We start from the raw sequence: 15845 nt of genomic DNA, 5'->3' as shown, positions 1-15845 counted from the left end.
TTTTGTAGTAGAAGCCCAAAAAGGCACTACCATTATTTTGAAAATATTAAAGTATGAGCGAAAAGTTTGGAGACAAACTATGTCCATCAAATCAAAGACTCTGAGACTGTCCTTATAGTGTCCCTTGATGTTTTGCAACTTCATGGACACTAAAACTTGGTTACATGACCTCCCCACAGCCAGTGTTGAATAAGGCTACAAATCCAAATCCGGATGTTTTATCATATTCCCAGTTCCCTCCACTGGGAGTCACTCTGAACCCCCATACCTTGCTCTTCTCTCCGCATTTGCATAGAGCTATATCTCATTTGTATTTCCATCTTTTTTTTCAATGAATAGTGTATTGGTGTATAAGTAATATATTTCAGTTGAAAGTCACTTCTGATTTCCTTCTTTATATTTCACTTTATCCATTCCTTCTCTGTGCTAAAGTATCTATTCTGTTGCAGCCGCTCCTCTCCATGTCTTGATCGTGACAACAGCAGGTGAACTTCTGCATAATTCCTTCTCTGAACATGTCGCCTCCCCCTCTGCCCCTTTCACCATCTCCTTCTGCATATACCCCATCTCAGGATGCTTTAGTGTGAAGGTACCTAGCCAGAGAGAGAGATTTATATTCTCCAAATTGTGGCCATTGCTGAAACTCTTTTCTCTATGGTGGAAAGAAAGTGGTTATTTTTTATTTCTTTGGAAAGCAGGCGGGGTTGCACCGAAATTAATGTAGTCTTACTGCGAAAGCCTGTTTTGGCCATAGATCTCCACGTCTCCATTTCTTTTGTGAGGAAAAAGTGCTACGTAGAGCTGAAGAATGTTATTTCCAACAATTATGCAAATTGGTTGAGCTATTTTAAAGTTATATTAAAGGTTATGATTTTAAGTGTTGCTTAGCGGGGTGTTTTTTTAAAGCTGTATTCTAGGTAAACCAAAGGCTGAAAGTTTATTAATAGTACATTTCCTTGCTAGTACTGCTTTAAGTGCAACCTTTTGATATTTTGGAAATTGTGCTATAGGATGATTCCAGTCAGTGTTCTAAAAATATCCATTATTCTTTATTATTTCAGTGAGGTTATTTTTAAAGGTTCTTATCAGACTGCTGATGATAGCATTTTTATTATACAGTCATCCACCATGATACTACAGATTGTCTACAAATAAGACAATTTTAATTTTCCAATTTTGGGAATTCTATATCCATCCTTTCACTTTTTCTGAAACACACGCTAAATATTATGTTTCTGTACATGAACATATGATAATTAATTGGTGATTTTAGCAAATTAGAGCCAATTTTTTCAAAGATATTTTCCATCAGTTTTTCAGTCTATGGAATTTCGAGGACGAGGAAGAAATTAAGAGGAGAAAATTACAGATGAGAAAGCGCTCATGATGTTTTCTCACATAAGCCCAGAAACCAGATTTAATTTAAGGGCCTCTTGCTATGTATGTGTGGATCACTGAAGCACCCTGATGACTTTTTTTTTTCCTATTTTCACCCAATAACTAACTGAATGCTATAATCTCCTCCCTCTCCCCACCCCATGGTCCTGGATGAATTAAAAAGTAAACCTAAGGATTAGTAACTTTTGGGGTGGAGGATGTAGTCCTCAAAAGACCAGAATCATTGTTTTCTGCTGCCTCCTCTGAAGCATGTACCTGTTTAGCTAATCAAATTGTGTATTTGCAGGCAAATCATCTGCATAATAATGGTGGACTGCTTTTGCTTTTATTCTTTTTAAATTGTGATAACATTGTATCTCACAATTTAGAAAACTTCAATGAGAATTTCTATTTTGCATGATTGCTGAATTTCATTTGGAGAGTAAGATATGCAATTCCAGCTGAGTATATTCTGTGATCAATTTTGTCTGTACAGTCTTCAGTGTTTAGTGTAATGTGCGTACCCATTTTCTCCAAAACTGTTTGTGGAGTGTTTTAACCATACAGCAAAAATAATATATATTTCTTGGAGTAAAAGCAGTTTATTTTCCAAATAAAAATTCTGACAGAGCATCTGACAGTCATGAAACATTTCAGGAGGTTTCATAGCCTTAGTTAACAGGAAATGGTATAGAGAATTTTAACACCAGATAGCCATAGAGTTTATTTAGCTGAAGCCTCTCGTTTTATGGATGAAAAAACTAAAACTTGAAGACATGAAGTGACTTGTGTGAGATTACAGCAATAATTCAAGACAGAGATAGATTTCATGATAGATGGGACCTAGTAATAGTGCTTTTGTAGTTTATTTAAATAGTGAAGTTCAAAAACTAGTAAAAAAACACCTCCACCCTCGTATTAAACTGTGTTAGCAAAGTCTCCAGTTCATTTAAGGTATTTGATAAAAATCAGTTTCTCTGTTTTTAGGTGTTGTATTGTACCATAAATTTTAAGACATTCAAGATACATAAAATTATATGGGCATAGGGAAAGGAAAATGATGGCAACAAGCATTCATTGAATTCTTTTTTTTTTTTTTTTTTCATTCATTGAATTCTAAATGCTTTACCCACACAGGATTTAATCCTCACTACACCCTCAGTGGTAATGGTAGGATTGTCCCTAACTGACAGACTAGGCTTCAGTCTTAAAGCTCGCAAACAGCAGAGCTGAGCTTCAGGCTGTACATCTACCATCTCCTCTGTACATATTTAAATATATGCTTTTACTTTAACTCCTTTTGTCTCCAAATGTTTACAGGTTTATTTTGTCCCATTTTTATATCCTGAAAATATGGGAAATCATATTTATTTAATCAACTCTAGTATGTGAGCTGATTCATCTTATGACTCATAGCTTCCAGCCTTTCACTTTTTCCTGTGGTACAAAACAGTAAATGGTCTCTTAGAGTCTGTTTTTTACATTGCAGAATAACTTTACTAATTCTACCACATACCCAAATAGTGAAACCTTCTGACATTTGGGTATTTTTAATAAATATACACTTACCCAATTGTATATTATAAACTATTGGGATTAAGTAGCATGTTTTATCTAAAAGACTTTTTCATCAGCACTTGAATCATCATTTCTCTTATTTGAAGAAAAGACTTATTTTATTGTACAATTCTGCATATTCAGCTTTTCTGTTAGTTCTACTATTACATTATTTGAATCTGATTTCTTTAGAATATTTATAAACATTTGTATTTATTTTGACTACTAATATTCAGTTCTTTCATGTCTTTTTTTTTTTTAAGATTTTATTTATTTATTCATGAGAGACAGAGACAGAGAGAGACAGAGAGAGACAGAGAGAGGCTGAGACACAGGCAGAGGGAGAAGCAGGCTCCATGCAAGGAGCCTGATGTGGGACTTGATCCTGGGTCCCCAGGATCACACCCTGGCCCAGGATCACACCCTGGGCTGCAGGCAGCGCTAAACCACTGCACCAAGCCACTGGGGCTTCCCAGTTCTTTGATGTCTTCTAGCCTTTGTTTCTTTCTTGACCTCTTTTTGTTTTGCTTTCCTCTCCATTCTCCTCAGTTCTCTGACTCTCTCCCTCTCCCTTCCCTCACTCCCTTCCAACCTTCCTCCCCAGCTACTCCCCCTTCCTCTTTGGCTAAAGACAATCCTCCCCCAACCCACGCCCCCACCCGAATTTGTCACTTTTTTTTTTTTCGAATTTGTCACTTTTGTTAGTCTCTTAGTTCCTTCAGTTAGTTGAGAAAGACACAAAGACTTGTTTTCTTTGGAAGTGTAATTCTTCTTTTCTCTGAATTATGCGTATTGGCACCTTACTTTTCCCAATTTGCTGTGGTTGGGTGCAGTACATAAGTATTACTTTCCAGATCTAGAGGATGTTGAGACACTTAGAGTTAAATGTATCTCCTTGCAAATTCAGTCTTTAAGTTCTTTCCTTTTGATTTCCCAATCTCAGTCTTTCTTCATGGAATTTTCACTCCTAATAAAATTATTTCCTTTGTTACATTCAAACTCTTGATTTTTGATTACTCCCATTTTCTACTAATCACCTATCAGGGGAAATAAATATATCCAGTCGCTTATTTGGGAGCAGGAAAAGATCTGTAGAAGAATATTTGACATTGAGTATAGTCTTTCCCAACTATTTTGCTATTTTATGAGCTGAAATATCAGAATGTAGTAATTTGAATAAGTTCTAACTGGATTGGTTGTCCAGAGACCAAACAATTAAATTACCTTCAATTTTGCTGCCTTATCTCTTTATTAGATAATTATATACAACTTCTTACAACCTGCTCTTTTCTGTCTTCCATCCATTCACTTACTCAACAATTGTTTGACTGCCTACTATGTACTCCATCTACATTGTGCTAGGCACCAGGGGAATATAGGAAAAACAAGATCACTGCCAATAGGGTACTTACATGGTTCCTGTATGTGGTTATAATTCCTTTCTTATTGACCAGGAAATGAAATGATTCCGAGTAAGCAAAACCATCCTGTGAAACCTAGGGCTTAGACATGAGCTTTTTGGCAGGAGCAATTATGGTTTTACTTTAAGTATCCTCGGTTCCAAGCAGGGTAGGTGGCATTTAATAGGCGGGTAACAAACATTGCCTGCTTCTCATGCATGGAAATGGAAACTATGGAGTAAATGAGAGCAAAGAGAATTTCAAAAGGAACAATCAATGACACAAAATCAGAGAAAGTAATCAACCATGTAGTTATTGAAACACTTATAATTAATAACATAGCTACTGTAATTAACTTTTTTTTAATAAGAAGATGCACTACTAGAAGACATTCTATGTGTTTTTCTAGTTGGAGACATTTTATAGGTTATAAGTCATTACTAGAGTAAATATAGTGGAAACATAATAGCATGTAACGTGTGCTGATTTCTTGAGTGCCTTCAAAACGTATAAAAGATTGGTAATGTTGACTAGATGTATTATAATAATTTCTTAAGAGTTTGAGTCCCTGTTCCATTCATCAGGGGTGACAGTAATCAAAAGATGAAAAAAAATTAGGGAAAATCAGAAATATTGCAATGCATTTGGAATAGCCCTAGTTCAAACTTAGTAGACTTGCCCCTAGTTTTTATAAAAATTGGCATTAATAGCATAGTTAAATAAAAATAAATAAAATGGAGTAGAAACTTTTGTATTCATCTAGAGGTGTTTTCAGTTTTTTTCATTCTTTTAAAATAGTACATTTTAAAAAACAAATAGAAAAGAGCTTTTTTTAAAGAATTCATTCTTAGGCTAGTAATAAGAAAAGCAGCCAACATTTTTTCATTGTGTTTTAAGACCAGGAACATCCATTCTTGAGTACTGACCAATTGAGGATACTCCCCAGTTTTTGCCCTCTACTAAAAACTTAGAGGGCTGGGTGTGAAAGGTAGTTCTAGGCTGGCTCCTGCATGTCATGGGAAGGATGGTGACAGCTCTTCTCGTGGTCTCATTCTGCATGACGTGCTTCAGACAGGCACTCCAGGCTTCCTCGCATCCATTTTTATTACTAGCAACAGGATTTCTGTTTAATAGCATGCTTAATGAGTTCTGTGTTCTGCTATGAAGAAGATGCTAACATATTTTTCATCACTTGTCTAAAAAATAACATCAATGTGTTGCATTCTATCCTATAACTTACTTTGATAAAATATCTTTCAAATGTTTTAAATGTTGTCATGGATGCAATATCTGGACGTGGTGAATCTGGTGTAGTTCTGTGCTAGTTAAATAATAAGTACATCCATAATACACCTGTATGTTGCTTTCCTCTTTGTTTTGGTATATAAAATCTTGCAAATGCGATGAAAATTGGGAAAGATAGTAATGTAATCTGTATAAGGGTGTACAAACTGTTCGTTGGTGTCTTTGTGTATATGTGACCAACACTGGGGTTGTCTGGTTTAATTTTTGCTCTTTGAGGAAGTGAGTGCCTCCAAGACTTTAATGAGTGTTAGGACTATCAGAGTGACAAGAATTCAAACTAATCTGTATCAGGATCCATTTAGACCATCCCACAGGAAATAATATTAAAGTTAAAACTAATCTTTCTCTTGGTACACTTAAAATGGTCACTTGGATTTTCGTTCTTTTATGCATGAACAATTAATTCAGCAGTAAAAGAGCAGAAATAACAGAAGACTTTACATTTCTAAATTTTTTTAGTTGTGATTTTCCACATACAGTTTCCTATAATTTGGGGAAAATCATGAGGCACAGATCTTTTCCATCCTCATGAACCCAGGGTTTCTTACTTCAAAACACAGAATAGAAGGGATTTATGATCTTATGTTCTGACCACCCCATCTTTGCTTCAGTTAGACCAGTACAGCAGAGAGATTCCTACTTAAGAGCTGAAAAAGTGAATGTCAACCAATAAATTGAGTCTATCCAAAGCATTTAATTTTTTGCTTTTCCTTCTCCATTAGAATGCAATAAATTAAAAACCTGCATCCTGGGTAAGATAATGTTGGAGGAGGATGCATGTACATGGGTTTGATCTTGGGAGAAGGCCTATGAATCTTTTTTTAAGTCATAGAATTGTATTAAAATGGGCTGGACAAGGTGTAATTTTGAAAAGTCAGGTCGGATTAACTTAGAAAAACTGCAGTTTGGTCTTTTCTTTCTATTCTGTCCTTACATTATTTCAAGATGTGGATTTTTCAGGACTCCTCTAGACAGAAGCAGAAGCAGAAGTCATTGCATTTATAACAAAAGAAGACTCATCAGTCTTCATCATATAATTCCACTTTCTAAGCCAATTAGACAGATTTCTAATTTACAGTTTGTATATAATATCACCATTGTCAACAAAAATCAGCAGAATTCTTTAGTCACAGATCAAAATAATACAAAAACTAAAATAATGACCAAACAAAAATAGAGGCATTAGCATAAAGTAAAATAACTTTTAAGGACAAATATTTTGCCACCGTGTGAATGAATTTTAAAAAGCAGACTAACTTGACAAAACTTGTTTATCTTCTTCCAGTATTTCAAAATGCAGCTAATCTTCTATTTTAATTTTTAGTTTCCTGGTTAGTTTTATGGTGGATGCTCGAGGTGGTGCTATGCGAGGATGCAGACACAATGGGCTCCGTATCATTATTCCACCTCGGAAATGTACTGCCCCAACTCGAGTCACCTGCCGTCTGGTCAAACGCCATAGACTGGCTACAATGCCTCCAATGGTGGAAGGAGAAGGCCTGGCCAGTCGCCTGATCGAAGTGGGACCTTCTGGTGCTCAGTTCCTTGGGTAAGGGTTTCTGATAAACCTCCACTTAGTCACGGATGAGCTTGTGTCCTCTACATGAAATCACTAGGATGGAATGGAAAAAGGTACGTCATGACGTTGTGAAAGAAGATTGGCCCCTGTGAAATTATTTAAAAATTGGAAGTAGCACCACAGTGTTTGACTCCAGTCACATACCTCTTATTCTAAGGCACTCATGAGTTTGATATTCAGGTGAATTATTATTCCTTCTCTTTGGATGTGACAATAGCTGCTAGACTTCCAATGTGAATAACCACGTTTTAGCCGATGGTAGGTATTTTTTTTTTTAATCCTGAGACTCACATGGTAAAGTCATAAAGAAGAAGTAGTACTCTATTACAAACATAAATTTAAAGTCTGTGTAGTTACAAAACAGAGTGATTATCTTTGGAAAGCAGTGTTAACTTTATAGGATACCCAAAAATTTACTCCATGTGATTTGTCTTTTCTGCTATCAAAATTGCTATCTTGAGTCTGAAAATTACACCGGCAGTCCCTTTAGTTGTAGTTTTCATAAGACGACAAAATCGAGACCACTTTTGCCATGTTCATTTTAGCAATTTTGGGCAGAAATTAGCATTTCTTCCTTCTTCTGGTTGTACAGCTGCTATTATATATGAAGTGGTGTCTCAACATGCCAAGAAATGACTACCACTGAAAACTGAAAAAAGGATGAAGCTTTGGATGGGGACAAGTTTCAAAATATTTTGAAACAAATCATTTGTATTTTAAGTCTTGTCATAACAAGTCTTTGTGCTCAAAAATTGGGAGAAAAATCCTGTTAATCATGAACTCTTTGCTTTGCTAGTGTTGTTTGCGGGAGAGGATTTGCTTTAGAACTTGGAGAAATGTTCTAAAGCCTTGTAATTTGGAGCAAATTATTAACAGGTTGCTGCAAATTATGTTCACACCTGAAAAGGGTTGTCTGTATCCCCCAGTTATAGAAGCCACCTCCCTTGTCCTCCTTAAATGGCCAGAGATTTAGGAGGAGCCTGTGAAGTTCTGGGTTGCATCAGAAATGCCATTATGGTTGGAATAATTCCCCAATGACCCCTTTCACATTCTGTACCAGGCCCTTGTGCTCAGGTAGTTTTAGGCTTTTTAATAAACTTCACATCTGTTGAGGAATATCCCTGAAAACATCTGGCCTCTCTACAGAGTTTTTATTATATTCCCAACAGCTTTGTCTTTCCTGTGGAGCATATTTTTTTGTTGTTTATTTTTCGGCTCATGCCCTGGCAGTGAACCTAAGTAGGGACAGATTCCACACCTAAGGGTCTCCTTCCACGCGCCTCCATTGTACACTCTGGGTCTCGGTTCCTTACTCTTTGTGACCAATGGAGGGAACAGAACCAAGCGCAGTGTGAAACCAGATTTCACCCTGTTGATCAGCCGGTGACGCTGGGGTTCTGTGGAGAACAATACCTGAAGCTTACTTATGTTCTTTCTTTCACTGCTGCTTTGGATGTACTCAGTAAACTTCACCTGCCAACGGCTCCTCCCCCACTTAATGAGGGAGAAAGTTTGGTCAGCCGCATCCTTCAGCTGGGGCCTCCTGGAACCAAATTCCTTGGGTAGGAGTGACTTAAAACAAATTGATGGCTGCTGGCCCCCATTCTTCTCCTTCTTCTGCAATATGATTTCTCTTTTTGTCATTGTGCCCATGACATGTCCCTCCCTATGATTTAAATTCTGTATAACCTATCTTTAGTGGACCATTTCTGACCCTTGTGGTATGTGACTTTTATTTTCGAGTGATGTTTTTTATATCTTTTCCCTTAAAGTGCTGTGATCTTCATTTTCGTTTAAAGCATGAGATCTGCCTAGTTGTACTATGTGCTAGTTATGATGTTGTTATGATAAATTTGAAGTCTGTATCAAAGCAACCTGGACTGAAAAATCCAAAGCCTCTGTAAATTTTGAAAGTGAATGCGACCTGAAAATGTCAGGGCAGTGCATGTTCCAGATCCTGAGCTAATAGGCATGGGACATAGCCAGGCTGTCTATTGAGGTGCTGCTCAGCCACCTGTGGCCACGCTGTGTACACATGCCTATTGTTCCCTTGAATGAAAAAAAAAAAGGCAAAAACCACGAGTGCATGTCTCCTTAGTTCCCAAGTAGCTAACTTTTCTGACATCTTTTCATTTACAACACATCAAATTATGCAACATACAAGCCATGTTCCTTCTTAAACCATTTTGTCATTTGCACCTTGTAGAAAATGTTTTAGGAGATTGGCACACCTCATGGATATGCATGTACATTTCTTTTGGTTAAATGTGTTATACTTAACATTTATCAAAGGAGAAGTTCCAGAATGCCACATGCACTCATAGGGAAACTTTATTTGGCTTAAGGTAGCAGCATGTCCCTAAGGATGGTGCCCCAAGGTGGAGTGCTATTGCGTGACCATCTGCTAGCCGATGGGCTCCGGAGGACAGCCCACAATGCCCCTGTCCCGAGAAAGAGAATGATTCCAGGTCACTTTGCAACAGACAGAGTCATGGTGCTTGTCTTGCTATTGGTTAGCTCTTGTCCACACTAAGCACTCTACCTTACTATGTCAGGCCTGTGATCGTGGAGATCCCTCATTTTGCTGCTCTTCGAGGAAAGGAAAGGGAACTGGTGGTCCTGCGCAGTGAGAATGGGGACAGCTGGAAAGAGCATTATTGTGAATACACTGAAGACGAATTGAATGAAATCCTTAATGGCATGGATGAAGGTACTTCATAGTAAGGGTTTTAAAAGGATTCTGAAATGGAAGCACTAAAATGATGTATTTCTTTCTTATGACCTCCGGGTGTTTGGGTGGGGGGTGGGTTTGGGTATGGGTGTTCCTGGTGTCATTTTATCATGGCAAGTATTTTGGTATTTTCCAGTGGTCTGTATGCTCCAGGGTTGGAATGCATGATATATTTACCTAGTCTTGCCTCCATTATATTCAAGAAAATAAAACCCTTCCAATAGTAAATATCTCATTTTAATAAGGAGGCATAACACCTCTCTATCTTTAGTGTAAACTTTTCAAACCTAAGACATGAGACCGAATAGATATTGCTGTTTAGGCTACAAAATGAACTGATACTGGATAATAAATCCATGATTTTTTAAAAATGCTGAACAGGAAAATTTAGATATTTAAGAAAGACACTGATAAAAAGTGCTAGCCTTTTTTTTTTTTAATTGGGAAACTTACATATATACCTGTAACTAGTGCATTATAGGATAATATGATTTCTTCTTTTAACTTGCTATTACTAAGGAGATAGGAAAATTAAGTTCACTCAAACTTCTACATATAATTAAAGTAAGGAGTTGCCAGGGTAGAATTTCGTTCTACACACCTACACATAGAGTTAGGGAATTCATTGTTCTCATTAGGGCTTTGATCTCTGTAAATCCCAAATCCATCTTGGACCATCTAGCCACAGGTTGAAATATCTCAGTGTGACTGGAGGGGATTGGCTCATTCTCTGGCCTCCTTAGGCTGCACAAAAACAAAGACTCAGTCCTAATAACGGGACATGTGTTCACTTTAAGGAACCACACAAATAGGGCATGATCTTTTCTTAAGTGCCAAGAGCATACCAAATTTTGTACAGAACCGGACTTACAGCTGTATGTGAACATTTGTCATGTTCACCAGTCTTGCAGACTACTGCCCGTAGCCTTGGGTGTGGCTCTCAGAGAGTAAGGGTAGCTGGGCAACAGCTGCTTTAGTCTTTCTGCATCCTGCTGAGGTGGAATAAGAATAGAGTCCAGGCTTACCCTGTGCAAGGAGGTAGAAGGAAAAAGAAATTATGCCCTCTAGATACATAGGTCAGTATTTTTCCAAGCAAGATAAAAAGATCAGGATTCTCCTGATAAAGCTTGTTTCATGCAATATTTAGCTGCTTCTACTTCTTGAAGCCATTTCTTTTGCCTACATTTAGGTTTAGGATATTTTCCTCTGAGATATTTACCTGTCATTAACACCGCCATGAGCACTGGCATCTTGACCTGGAATGAGGACTCCTATAACTCTATGTGTATGAAGCCTATTGTAAAACAAAGAATCAGAGTTTTGTACTTTTTATGTTCTCTATCCTTGGAAATACAGTCTTTTGTGAGTATGTGCTGGTGTTTGCCAGTACGTCAGTTTTCAGTTATGTATGATCACATCCTGGGACTTTTGGCTTTTGTTATATCTAGTTATATTCAATTGTCAAGAAAAAGGGTAGTTGCTGTTCCTGCCTCTAGAATGGATTGCAAATGGTATCTGAAGATAAATAACTTTCCATAATCCCTAAAAATTCAGTGATCCCCTTAGTGCAAATTTTCTACATTTTAAGCCAGTCTGATTTTTTATTTGCCCTACATAGCTACACTAATGCAATTTACAAAGAGCCCATTATCCTGTCTTCCTGATAGTAGATGATATGTTTGGTAAACTAATGGTTTCAGGGGAATACTTCAACCCTGAATTCATAATCACTGATTTTTTAAAAAGATTTTATTTATTTATTCATGAGAGACAGAGAGAGAGAGAGAGAGAGAGAGAGAGGCAGACACACAGGCAGAGGGAGAAGCAGGCTCCATGCAGAGAGCCCGACGTGGGACTCGATCCCAGGACCCCAGGATCACCCCCTGGGCTGAAGGCAGTGCTAAACCACTGAGCCACTCAGGGATCCCATGATTTTTTTTTTATATCTGACTGTTTCGGAGACAATTATGTCACTATAATAAACACACAGACACAAACCTTACCCTTAGAAGACAAATTTTCTTCCTGCACTATGGCCCTGAGGACTGAAAGGGCCATATTTCTTCTTCAAACCACAATAACTGGTTTTTGAGCTAACTTTGAAATTCACGAAGAGAAGGAGTCCATAAACAATTTCCTCTCTATCATGTGAATCAATAATAGAACAGGTTCATTTCCATTCCAAATTTGCCCTCCAAACCCCTCATTTACAAAGGCAGCCGGTCCTGCAGCACTGCATCTGGAACTGGAGGCTTTCCTTTCACAGTACCCTGAAAAGTTTTTAGTGTCCACAAAGAAATAGAATGTGCAGACTAATTGCTGATAGGTCTTGAAAGACTGCGTTTTTTTGTTTTTGTTTTTGTTTTTTTCCTGGTGTTGTCAGGATAGGGAGTCTTTTTAAATTTTCCTATTACTTTAAAAAAAAAAAAAGGCGTTTTGTTCCCACACTTGTTTACTATTAACCTCCGCCATGGAGTTTGCTAGAATGCAATTGGAAGGAAACCCTTTGCTGTATGAAGATGGGTCATTTCTTGTCTCAGTGCTGGATAGCCCGGAAGACCTAGAAAAGAAGCGAATATGCCGCATCATCACCCGTGACTTCCCACAATACTTTGCAGTAGTGTCTCGCATCAAACAGGACAGCAACCTGATTGGCCCAGAGGGAGGCGTGCTGAGCAGCACGGTGGCCCCCCAGGTACAAGCCGTCTTCCCAGAGGGGGCACTAACCAAGAGGATCCGTGTAGGCCTCCAGGTATGCCCTCGTTGGATGCAAGTTAACCTAACATAGGTGTAATGATTAGAAATCAGCTTTTCAAATAAATATATTGATGTAAATATAGATATGCTGTTTAACTTTTTTTTTTCTTTGAAAAGGCTCAACCTATGCACAGTGAGCTGGTTAAGAAGATTCTAGGCAACAAAGCTACCTTCAGCCCGATAGTCACTTTGGAACCTAGAAGAAGAAAATTCCACAAGCCAATTACCATGACCATTCCTGTCCCAAAGGCTTCAAGTGATGTCATGTTGAATGGTTTTGGGGGGGATGCACCAACCTTAAGATTACTATGCAGCATAACAGGTGAGTCACATGTGACTGTGCTAGTAGAAAGTTCTGAAGGAAGAAACATAGGTTACCGTAAATATTAAATTATCTTTGTCATCAGATACCTGTGAGGTTATATATTCATTCAGGAAAAAACTTCTAATTAGGGAAGTGGAAGGTGAAAGGAAATGAACTAATACTTATAAAATACAGCCTGTATGCCCTACTACTAGACCCTTTACTGTCACTTCAGCCTTTACAGTGGCCCTGTAAAGAAATGTTAACTCTATTTACTGAAAAGGAAGTCAAGGCTGAGAGGAGTTCTAGAACTTGAAATCATACCATAAATATTTGGCAGAGTTGGAATTCAAACCCAAATTTACATACCTCAAAGCCTAAGTTTTAAGCCTTCACTGAAGACTTCATCTTAATGTGAAATCTTTTATGAAAAATAAATAGCATATTGGATTATTATATCCAGTTCAAACTTCTGTCTAGGAATTGTTTTGCCTTTATCATTGATCTTGGAAAAACAATGTGAAGATTATTAATGATTAACTGAGTTTTGGTCTTTTCAATTGGAAGTTGTAATGGCTTTCAGACAACTACCACATTCCAGAAAGACATTACTGGAGCATTGTTTTTGTTTTTTTTTTTTTTTTTTTCTGCTCAATAATACCACCACAAATGGTATTATTGGTGAGAGGAAAAAAAATAAATAAATGGTGAGAGGAAAAAAATCCACACAGATAACCTTTGTTAGTACTACATCATTGACCTAATAATTTCCCTCTTTAACAATAACTATGTGGGGATGCCTAGGTGGCTCATCGGTTAAACGTCTGCCTTTGGCTCAGGGTGTGATCCTGGAGTCCCAGGATCAAGTCCCACATCGGGCTCCCTGCATGGAGCCTGCTTCTCCCTCTGCCCATTTCTCTGCCCCTCTCTCTCTGTCTTCCATGAATAAATAAATAAAATATTAAAATAAAAACAACCATGTGGTGTTGGCATTCAGTAAATATTTATATTGTTGTCAATAGGAATAATCACCATCCCTGTTGTTTAGGTATTGTTAGAAGTTTTTTTCATTTCTCTTCCATATTGAAAGGAATGTTCACTTTTATTTTGTTCTCTAATTCTCCCTTCTTCTTAGTGTTTTGTGTGTGTGTGTGTGTGTGTGTGTTTATGATAGGAGACCACTGACATTTTACCCCATAAGTTTAATAATATGATGAAATTTTAAAACACATGGACTACAATGAGTATAGAAGGAAATCTTATGCTTCACTTATGATCCCTTTCTCAATTACCCATTTCTGATTGTTACCAGCATCTCTGGGTGTCATTCCCAAACTTTTTGTTTCATGGGTACACAACCTTTCTATAATGTGCAACATAATTGCATGGGAGCAAAAGGACACTGAAAACTGTGGCACACCCTGCCCTTTAGATGATCAAATGAGGATACCACCTGGGCCTAGGCACCATCTAATATAGTTATTCTAGCCATAGATCTTCAGATGGGATTGTACTAAACAATTTCTTAAACTTATTTGTTAATTTAAAAAAGTATGTTAACCAGAATATTTGGATTTTGGGGTTTTGCTCTGTTTTATGGTTCTGCTAAGAATTCCTATATTAGAGGCCTACTAGAATAAGTTTCCATGAACTTTCTTTGATAACTCAGTTCCTTCTTTAAGGAATTTTAGAGTCACAATTTTCTTCACTCAAACATACATTCCTCCTACAGTGCTTTAAGACTGTTATATCCTGATCTATGCCAGCATAATTTCCCAGTAGAATGAAAGTCAACATCAGCCTTCATGGTGATCTTTCTGTATCCAGAGGCCATCCCTCAGCACTCATTCATTTATTCATTCACCGTGCAGTATTATTGAGCTCTTAATATTTTCCAAGCATTTTTTTTGCCAACCTTGAACTGCAAGTTGGGAAGAAATTTTATTTCTTTAAAATAATTCCATGAAATATGAAGTTCAGGAACAAAAGAATATTTAGATTTTTTCTTATTTTAACAAAGTATTCAGCTCCTTGGCGGATCGAAGTAGCTTTCAAAATCATCAGCTGTTACAATTTAAAATGATCTTCAAAGCCTAGCAATTATAATAAAAACTTCAGAATATCAGTCAGATCTTAACCATAGAGAACAAACTGAGGATTACTGGAGGGGAGGTGGGTGGGGGGATGGGCTAGATGAGTGATAGGGATTAAGGAGGGCACTTGAGCGCTGAGCACTGGGTGTTCTATGTAAGTGATGCATCACTAAATTCTACACCTGAAACTAATACTACACTATATGTTAGTTTTCTAGAATATAAATAAAAACTTGAAATGTAAAAAAAAAAAAAAAAAAAAAAATAGAACACTTAGTAAGCAATTTGAGGCAGTTGTTCAAATAACCTCCCTTAAATTTCCTTGAAAGGTAGTGTCTATTGTTTGTTTTCAGAGTACCATTTTTTAGCATATGGTTTTTAGACCTGTTGTTTCCAATATGTCATGTTGAGGAGTGGGTGTGATTCTATGAGTGGATGATACAGCCAGAACCACAAAGACTTTATTTTACAATTCAAAGTCTGGAGTTTTGCCTGATTTTTTTAAAACAATCATATTATTTCAGGTGGAACCACCCCAGCACAATGGGAAGACATTACAGGAACTACGCCTTTAACATTTGTCAATGAATGTGTTTCCTTTACAACTAATGTGTCTGCCAGGTATGTTATGCAGCCCAGGGTAGCCCACTGTGAGATTGCTCCTCCTCACTGTCTTGTTTTGTTTCTTACATTCTTTAAGAGTGAAGCTTTTTGGCTTGCTTTTAAACATGATCTGCATTTA

General features: G+C 37.3%; 1 protein-coding gene across 50 annotated transcripts in view; it reads left to right on the top strand.

The window, feature by feature from the left end:
* Positions 1–15845, top strand: part of ANK2 (ankyrin 2) — a 543251-nt gene that overhangs the window by 486336 nt on the left and 41070 nt on the right. For 20 of the 50 annotated variants that reach the window (XM_072755468.1, XM_072755436.1, XM_072755462.1 and 17 more), the window contains 5 exons: positions 6964–7188; positions 9774–9928; positions 12490–12701; positions 12824–13028; positions 15628–15724. In XM_072755468.1, the coding sequence (XP_072611569.1) occupies positions 6964–7188; positions 9774–9928; positions 12490–12701; positions 12824–13028; positions 15628–15724 (894 nt within the window). Of the gene's footprint in view, positions 1–449; positions 486–6963; positions 7189–8681; positions 8781–9773; positions 9929–12489; positions 12702–12823; positions 13029–15627; positions 15725–15845 lie in introns of all 50 variants that reach the window. The other 30 variants (XM_072755465.1, XM_072755455.1, XM_072755473.1 and 27 more) reach the window with 3 other exon arrangements.

Source organism: Vulpes vulpes, chromosome 4, assembly GCF_048418805.1.
Source record: "Vulpes vulpes isolate BD-2025 chromosome 4, VulVul3, whole genome shotgun sequence".
In the NCBI taxonomy this organism is placed as follows: domain Eukaryota; kingdom Metazoa; phylum Chordata; class Mammalia; order Carnivora; family Canidae; genus Vulpes; species Vulpes vulpes.
This window is presented reverse-complemented; position numbering and strand designations above follow the sequence as displayed.